Raw genomic sequence first — 9981 nt, 5'->3', positions numbered from 1 at the left:
TCTGCTGAAGGCTATAAGAAATAAGCACAATATTATCTGAAATAAATAAATGTATAAATGAAGTCATAAGCTGATTCAGCATATGCTGATGACATACAACTGTATATGTCTGTGAAGCCAGATGGCCCAAATAATCTGACTGTGTGTCAGCCATCAATGAATGGATGAGGAAGGACTTCCTCAAACTAAATGAAAAATGAGAGGGATCTTGTTCTCATTAAACTGAGTCATCTGGCCACACAGACACAACCTCGGTGTAACTTAAGATTCTGATCGCAACGTAAAAGCTCATTTTTATTCATTAACCAAAACTGCATTTTATCATTTACACAATAGAGTTAAGGTACAACCTCTACTGAGCCAGCAAGATGCTGAGAAGCTTGTTCATGCCTTTGTTTCGAGTCATCTGAACTATGGTAACGCCCTACACACTGACTTACCTAAAACTGCCACTACAAAATTACAGACCATTCAGAATACTGCTGACAGGATTTCAACAAAAACTACAAAGAGCGATCATATAACTCCCGTTTTACATAACCTACACTATCTCAAAGTTTTTTAAAATCAGTGTTGCCAGATCTCGCAGACAAATAAACAACCAGACCTGTGAAAACAAGCCCAAAACAAGCGACTTTTTCTACGAAGCCCCCCTAGGTTCCGGGGAGAGAAAAATAAATACACTGTGTGCACGGTTTTACAATCCATGGGGACAGATTTTAAACTGTGGATACAGATTTTCAATATACATCCATGTGGACAGATTGGTAAACTGTGTGCAGTTTTGCAAAACTGTACCCACGGTACACAGTTTATTTATTTTTCTCCCCCCTGAGCTTTAGGACAATGACCACAAGAGGGAGTTAAACCACCTTTTAACATTATTTAACATTAGAAAACAGATGGGATATCAAATATAGACTGATGTACCAAGTACAGTATATACACAGTAAACCTCTGATAATTAAAATTTGCACACACAAATAAATATCATCCTGAATTCACAAATTCTTTATTTATTATTGCTTTTTATGCACTCATCTAACTTTTTTCTTTTAGTTACAGGACTGACGTTTTCCTAACCAGAAAAAAAACCACATTGCCCTGCTCTGCCTCTGATTGGCTAGTACTCGTTGCCATCAGGGTCAGAGCCAATTAGAAGCAGGATGCGGGTGGGAAAAAAACTCTGCTGTCTCCTGTGTGTATGGAGAAAGGGGAGGGACAGAGGGAACAGGCAAGACAAACTATCCTACGTTTAAATAACATATCGAAAATATCTGCTTGACAACTTATTATGGAGCTGGGAACAAGCCTAAATAAGCAACTACGCTTTAGAAACAAGCCCCCCAAAAAAACGCGACCTGCGACTATCAATGTTTGTAAGCAACTTTACAGAAAAACAAGCCCGAAGTCGCTTATAATAAGTGGTCTTGGCAACACTGTTTAAAATTTATTTTAAAACTTCTGTTTTTTAAGGCTCATAATGGTATCGCCTCATCCTATATGATAGAATCCCTATCACCTTATGTCCCTCCATGAACCCTGAGATCCTCCACAGCTGCTCTTTTAACTGTTCCTAATGTCATAACAAAAACCTTTGGGGATGCTTCTTTTAGCTAATACGCCCTCAAAATATGGAACACCCTGCCTTTAAATATTAGACTTGCAGGCTCAATGGACAGTTTTAAAGAACGACTCAAAACATATCTTTATAATATAGCTTATAACTAGCATTGTTTATTTATTTTATTTTTTATTACTTGATAAGTTAATGGATTTATTCTTCTCATTTCTTCTTGAATGAGTGTTGTATAAATGGATGGGTGTTTTATTTTTTTTGCTGTTTGTCACTGCAGCTGAATTGTCATTTATTCCTAAGTCTGCTGTGGGGTACAACTGGATCTTATACAATAGGTAAACATGCTTAATTTCTGGTTACAAGATATAATACATAGCTGCCAAAAAATCAGCTATAGTGTTTGATGTAACTAAATGCTAAAAAATAACACCAGTCAGTGATATAAGAGGAAGAACAACCAAAATATAGCATATGAAATTATAAAATATCATATGCTGACAATTTTACTCCTTACTTATCATGCATAGCATCATAAAAAATGTTGTTTATATTTATGTGCTGATGATTTTACTCTTTACCTGTCAGATGTGGAATCATTAAAATATCCTTATATGCAGACAATTTCACTTTACTTATCAGATGTAGATTCATTGAAATATCTTTATATGCTGATGATTTTACTCTTTACTTATCAGATGTAGAATCACTGAACTGTTATATGCTGATGATTTTTACTTTTTACCTATCAGATGTATAATCATTACAGTATCTTTATATGCTGATGATTTTTTTCTTTACTTATCAGATGTAGAATCATTAAAATATCAATATGTTTTGAGGATTTTACTCTTCAAACACCACATTCTTCCTATCAGATGAGTTTTGATAAGCTCTGGATACAAACTGGACTGGGGTGAATCTGAGTTGATCCAATTTTAGCATCATTGTGAAAAACACACCAAAATAAAATGAAACTCAGGACACCGAGCAGCATTTATGAAACATGAGAACTCCACCTCACACAAATTCTAAATCGGGGGAAGAAAATGTTAGAAACATGTTCTGTTTTTCAATATCATTATGGGGTACGGTAAATGTCTAATGTAAAAATGTCTATAATTGCAGTGTGATCTATGTTTGCAAAATGTTAGTACTTTACATCACTCTATGATGACTTTACATGTTGTGGGAATTAAGCAAGATCCTTATATTTACAGCTGACAATTTAAGTTTAAAAGGAGAACTAGAATTATAAAATATAGCTAAAAAATACTGTGCGTAAGACTGCTTCCATTTATGGTTTCAAAATCAGATTTCTGGTTGAAAACTGAAATGAAACAAGATTTAACAGTGTAACCTTTACTTCATGCTGGTTATTCCATATACACAAGAAAATACAGACTTCATTTTATGCCACCCACCAATGGGCCTCCCACTCTCTGTGCTTTGTGTGTGTACCCAGTCACTTTAAACTCGCTACCAAGCAGCCTCGTATTATTTTGCCTGGATCCCTGGTTACCAAACACAGTCTGAAACACTACCTGGCCACGGGTATGCCACATGTCAGACAGAAGACAGAGGAAGCAGAACAAGACTTATCAATCCATCAAACCTCCTTTATCTTATTTACATAATTTCCTGTGCAACAATACCCTTTGTGTTGAACTCCGACACAAAGGGTATTTAACTTCAAGGAAAACAGCACGACAAGTAAAACTATTTAATACTATATTTGTCAATGAGCAAAAAATAAAAATAAAAAAGTATGTTTGCTGATATACAACTATAACTCATGATGATCAAACATTGAATAAAGTGATTATTTTTTAGATACTGTGTTACAACCTTCTGTATGTCGCTAGGGAAAAGGGAAGAAATACAGCAACATCAAGCCTACAAATATTGGCAATAAAGTAATTTATTGTTGTTACAAGGCAAGCTACAAACACAAGTCATTGGTTTGAAATGTCTGAAACTGACCACTAGTCATTGAGACAACAATCTTGGATGATAGAGGTAACATCATTAAATCACATTCTCTGCCTTGTGTTCATTTTGTATTGCTGTCCAAGGCAAGTGGTAAAAGTAGTTCTCTAGTACAACAGTTACACACAGATAAAAAATTTCACTGATCAAACAATCAGCTGGATTAGCAGCCAGCGCTAAACAAACCCCAAGAGTCATTTGGCCTTTTTTAAATGATATTTTTTCTAATTCGGCAGTGGTTTTCATAAACTGATTACAAACATATTGATTTATCTTGAAATCAACAAATATCTAGTTAAATTTGCCACTTGGTATCTAAGGTCAATGCCACAAAAATGCATTCAAAGAAATGAAAAGTAAACAAATACAAAAATAAATCAGTTCTCATAATGCACAAAAAGTGAAACAGAACTGAATTTGGGACTATAAATATAGGTTAAGCTATAGTTCAGTTCAGCAGTTTAATGTGATTCACACATTTTAAGACTATTTGTTTTATATAGTAAAAGGTCAAAGGCATGTGATGCTGTTTGAACGACTGAAAGAGAGAAGATGACTTGTCAAAAGCACAGCATCATCAAAATTAACGCTACAGGTAAAAATAAGCGCAGTAAAAGAATCTTTCTTTAAATGTTAATTAACAGGCCATGTAGCACAAATCATTTTCATACACACTCCACTCATGGGTAATATGATTTATTTTTCTTTAAACACTTATTTCAATGCTGTGTGATATGATTACAATAAATATGTGATTCAAATATATAAAAGAACTTAAATCCATTAACTTATTTTAAATACAATGGAAAAAAAAATAAATATGCAGGTGTATTTGATAGTGCTCAGATCTGCGTAATAACAACTTTCACTTTTAATTTTCTACTTGAAAAGCATCAAGTCACTACGGTCACTGCTGTGCTGATTAAAAACAGCTAACCAGACAGTTAATTACTATTTGAATATGTTACGGTTTACTGTTGTCTTGTCTGGAACTGTGCTGGCTGTGAGTCATGCCGAGGAAATGTAGATATGAATTTGTTTGAAGATGACTCGATCAATCTTTAGAATTATACTGTGCAGTCGCTCCTAAACAAAAACAACTGCTAACAAAGAAACCTGTTAAACAAAAAACAAACCATAAAATAAAATAAACATAGATCATTCCATATTTCTAATCATATCCCGAAATACTTTGCTCTTTGCCATTATCAGTATCAACTTTTTGAAAATGTTAACATCTCATTTTTGAATTAAATACTGACATGGGAAAAGAAAACACTTAAGGCTCAAGTGCTCCACTGACAGTTGGGTCGCAGACTTGGGAGGCATTCAGGGCGCAGGGGTTGGGATTTTTTTGGCCCTAGTGAGGTTTCTTTGCCGGATACAGGCCGTGAGGTTCTCCACAAGTGTAGGTATTGGTCTGCTCTCGCCTTTAGATGTCACCTCCTTTAGGAGCTCTGTACAGTTTGACTGAAAGACAAGAAATAAAGTTGGTTCAGTGCACTACCCTCATGACAGTTTGTCATATGTCACTCTACACTTCAGCTGCATTTGCTTTTACTATCTAAAAGTACAGAGTGTTTGTGGTGTTCTAGACCTGCGTAACACAGATTTGACTTTCTCACTTTGCAATTGTGATGTCAGAGGGAATTCTTACATTGCTGCCATCAAGAAATATCTTCAAGTTTCTCACAAGCTCTTTCTCTTCCTTCTTTTTACCGAAGTGTTCGTGTTTGTGCAGGACATCATGCACTTTGCAGAAGAACTTGTCCTAGATGGAATATAAGCAAGAATATATTAGCTTTAGACACTAGACCAACACAAATATATATTGAAAAAGTACTTGTGCTACTGTCTAATTGCAACAGTTAGATTCGTTTTGCCAAACTTCACAGCACTTGAACTGCAAGCAACAATATTTCAAGGACATAACACTCTTCTCACCTGACATCCAGCTTCAACCAAGTGCGACACATCCTCAACAAAGAACTCCTGCAGCACATAAGAAAAAAATTAGGTAACTTCCTACTTCAGGCAGCCTTTTTTTCCAACATATAAAGGTTTAACACAATAGAAAGTGTTGCAAAAATAACAAGTTAACTAGCAAGAAAACAGTTCAGATGAATTCTTACCTTTACAAGAGTTTCATTGTATTTTTCTGCCAGGTCGATTATACTGTTCAGATTATCTTCAAGCTTGCAATGAGTAGGATTGGCAGCAGCCAGATTGACCAGCAGTGCCGCAGCAGATACCAGCAGAAGCATCATCATGTCCATGATACTTGCTCGTTGATGGTCAACCTCTGAAGGAAGCTATTTCAACAACTGTTTGAACTGATCACTCAACTATCAGCTTGGAGCTTGCTCTGAGGTCTTGGCTGAGAACACAAGATTTATATTTGCTTCGCCCACGCATTTTGACACGTTTTTCCCCTCATTACAAAAAAAAAAAAAAAAGTAGTGAGTCTGCAGTATGTGTGAGATCAGATGGTTTGATTAAAGTGTGGTTGATGAGCAACATCACCTCAACTGAGCTATGATTCTCTTACACCAGTGAAAAGAGACAGTTATAATTAACAGCCCATGTCCTTCACAAGAGATTTAATGAGAATGTTGATCTTATAAAGTGGTAAACATGGAATTACAACTGTTAACTGCAATATTAACCAACATTTTTTAGCAGAACACATCCTTCTGTCGCCACTGCTGGCCAGCAGGTGCCTACTGAACACTTTGTAAAAACACCAATGCAAGACTTTATCAACAAGTTGTGGTCAATACCATGGACACTGTCAGTTTGTTTTTAAATGTTTTTGATTTGTGATATCATCCAAGAATGTTTAAACAAGACATCTGAAAAGCACCAGATCATTTATGAACTCTGTAGGTACTTTGCCTTATACTTTTTTGGTTGAATTTAAGCTGTAACACAGTGTAAAGCACAGCTGAAGTTTAGGCTATTGAACGGTGACATTAAAAAGGAACATTATCAACCTACTAAACTCTGAAAGAGTTTTTGGAAATGTCTTTCCAGCTGGATGGAGAATAAGACAGGACAGAGATTGCCCTTTGTGTTGATGTAATATTTAAAGAGAGCCTACTTGTATATGAATCTCTTTGGTTTGGGTAGGTTAAGTATTTGCAGATCAGTTAACTCTCCAACCTCCAAATGGAACGAGTGACTTGAAATTGGATTTTTGCTTCAAACACACAGACATACATTATCATCATTACTGTTGTTTGACTAAATCAACTGAACATTCATTTTGCCCAAAACAAGAAGATCAAGAGACACTGTGCATTTGCAAAGGAGTGTAAAGAGTCTCTCGACTGTTCAGTGGAGATAAGATGAGAGGGACGTGATGCTGCATTTTGTGATCTCAGAGTTCTGGTCCTGGTTTTTACGGATGCGGTAGAAGTGCTCGATGTAGCTGGACCGCCCCAGCAGCTCCACAAAGTCCTCATCGTGGGTGATGACCAGCAGCTGGAAGTTACGCTGGCGTGAGCGACTCTTAATGATTCTGGGGAGAGTGAGCAAGAGGAGATAAAAAAAGAACATGAATTAGATGAACAGAATGGCAAACATTACATAGGCCTAAGAATACTGAAAAATAACAACAAAACATATACAACGTGAACAACTTTTATTAATAAATATTTAAAAAAGTGCAAATGCAGCAGTCACCAAAACCGAATGAAATAACAACAAACTGTCTGTGGGCTACAGTCCACTTCCAAAAAAGTAACAATAACAAAGGCAGTAACGATAATATACATAATATATGTATGCTATACAGCGTATCCTCAGACCGCAACGGGTACTGTCTGATGGTTTATTTTAAGAACCTATCAACATAAATCAAATAAATTAAAATCACAGCTCTACAGCATCCAGTACTAGGGCTTACCAAATAAGAAAAACAGAACAATAACTAACAAGGCATAACCGAAAATGGGCATATATAATCCTATCCTGAGAAAGCAACGGGAAATACTGTTTGCTGGTTTATTTTTAGAGCCTACCTTTAGTTTGAAAAGTTCACCCTCTCCAAGTCTGAACTTTTCTGTCCGTCAGAACAGGCTACTCCTCATTGAAAATGACATTTCAACAAACTATAATGATAACTATAGCAGCATCCTATGCTTCAAAACTATTCAAGGTTTTTCGCCAGAAAAAACAGCATGTTTACTTTTTCCGGCTGGAGCAGGGCACATAGTGAATTGACAACTTCAGCCGCGGTGCTGAACATCGGCTCTGATGGAGAGCTTGTGGCACAAATGCACAGGTACTTTCGGGCAACCCCCGACGTCAGAGGAAAACGCCTGGCTCCATCACTTTTCCACCAGAGAAGGGCGTCTTTGTCTCCCTGAATAACAGGCTCGCGACAACAGGCAGTTATCTCTGCTCCTGCTTGCTCCTGTATGGTGCCGACCGGACCTGCCAACGCATCGGCTCTTCTTTGAAGGAGACTGCCCAGAGTCATCTGTTTTTCAGTGGTTCGGGTTGCGCCTCTCCCTCCTCCACTCTGATGGCCACTGGACCTGCTGCTGCTGCTGCTGCTGCTGCTGCTTGCAGAAGTTGTGGGATTTTTTTGCAACCAACTGGCTTGATGCGCGGCTTGCCATCTTTTCTTCTTTCTCACGTCCGAGCTGTCACGTGACGACGTCACATCCAAAAACTTTATCAAATGTCATCTCCCAACAACAGTGAAGGGCAGTTATAAGAGAAACATTATAGCCTACTATTAGTTTTAAATTGTAATTAGTATTAAATTGAAAACTCAACCACACATACATAGGTGCTGGACAAGCACTCATTATTTAGGCATTAAATAAATTATATTTAATATTATATCAGGCCCCCATAGGCCTATATGGGCGGCAGATTTTGTTTAATGACGTAATGAAACTGATACTGATGCTATTTTTAAGATACCGTGGGATATCTTATTATCGTATTATTGCCCAACTCTACTGTAAGAAAGCAGCTGTTTATCAGTTTATCAGTATATCGGTAATAATGGCCTTAAAGCAAGGCTGAAGATGAGTTGAAGAGGCTTTTGAACCAGAGTCTGCATGCTGCAAAGTCAGTGTGTGTGTGGGTGTGTTTTGTACCTCTACCCTTGTGAGAACCATAAGAGTGTTTGAGACCTATTTTCAATACCTTGAGAGTGAGAACATTTGGGTCAATCCTCACTTCTTCAAATGTCTCATGTTTCTGTTTCATGATTAAGACATGGATTTAAGGCTAGCAATAGTTACAGGTTTCAGGTAAGAGTTGGGGTTATGGCATACAGACATGACTGTCAGTCAATATAAGAGATTGAGTGATGCATTGTGTCAATAAGGGTCCTCACAAGTTTAAAGTCAAAAACATGTGTGTGTGTACTGACTCTACGAGGGCGTGTGCCAGGGACTCAATGTTTTCTCGGTCCAGGTTGGTAGTGGGCTCATCCAGGGCCAGGATGCCGCAGTTCAGACAGAAGGTCTCTGCCAGAGCTAGACGGATGATCAGGGATGCCAACACCTAGACACACAACGCCAGATTTGAAAGACACACACAAATTAATCAAACAAAAAAATCCAAACCGGTGTTGCGAAGTTGCTTTGTATGAGCTAGACGTTTGTACTCCACTTGCTTCCAAAATGATTCACTGGAGAAAACGGTACTTTTTTTTTTATCACATACATGACTGGGTTTTCTGTGATATACAGTATGTGCTAATATAGAAATAACTGGTACCCTAATTATCTGGTACCTTCTGTCCAGCACTGCAGCGTCCTCTCATATCCAAAGCTGTGTCTCCTTTCACCATCACTACTCTGTAGTTGTAAACCCTCCGCCTCACTCCAGCAGACGAGTTTTCGTCCACGTCAGACCTGATCTCCACGTACTCAATATCTGGCGAGCGGAAAAGGGAGAATGATTACACAATGAGTGAAGGAGGAGAACTGTGCATACAATGAACACAACAGATTCAGCTTTTTTTTTTTTTTTTTAAAGTGAAACACACCTTGACCCCTGTAGGTGCTGCGCCATAGGTCTCTGATTATCTTGTTGATCTCATCCATCTTCATGCTGTGGAATTTCATGATGGTTCTGAGGAAAGCAAAAAAGAAAACAGAGGTATAAACCAAGCTGCAACCTACTGGGCTGAAATATGAAGCCAACATGGAAGTGCCAGAGTGCAGTTCTTTTAATGGCCACAAGAGGCTGTCTCCAAAAGCGAGTGAATCCCCATAGACAGCCAATGCTCAACTTTACAGTCGAAACATTTTTACAGCCTGGTGCAAAACAGTTTTGGTCTCTATAGCTAATTTCCCCTTTCATGAAAACTGTACAGGGGGTGATTTTGTTTATATAATATTCATCTATTAACATTTTATTAAGGCTTAAAGTTACACAGAATTAAGGGT

The 9981-nt window shown here is 37.6% G+C and overlaps 1 protein-coding gene across 1 annotated transcript in view; it reads right to left on the bottom strand.

Annotated features, from left to right (window-relative positions):
- Positions 1-6150: 6150 nt before the first annotated feature.
- rad50 (RAD50 homolog, double strand break repair protein) overlaps positions 6151-9981 on the bottom strand; it is a 36931-nt gene continuing 33100 nt past the window's right edge. Inside the window, exons 25-28 of the mRNA XM_049592368.1 lie at positions 9579-9664; positions 9324-9466; positions 8958-9091; positions 6151-7085 (exon numbers count right to left, since the gene is read on the bottom strand). Of these exons, the coding sequence (XP_049448325.1) occupies positions 6899-7085; positions 8958-9091; positions 9324-9466; positions 9579-9664 (550 nt within the window). The 3' untranslated portion in view covers positions 6151-6898. The remainder of the gene's footprint in view (positions 7086-8957; positions 9092-9323; positions 9467-9578; positions 9665-9981) is intronic.

The sequence above is a fragment of the Epinephelus fuscoguttatus genome, linkage group LG12, assembly GCF_011397635.1.
Source record: "Epinephelus fuscoguttatus linkage group LG12, E.fuscoguttatus.final_Chr_v1".
In the NCBI taxonomy this organism is placed as follows: Eukaryota; Metazoa; Chordata; class Actinopteri; order Perciformes; family Serranidae; genus Epinephelus; species Epinephelus fuscoguttatus.
This window is presented reverse-complemented; position numbering and strand designations above follow the sequence as displayed.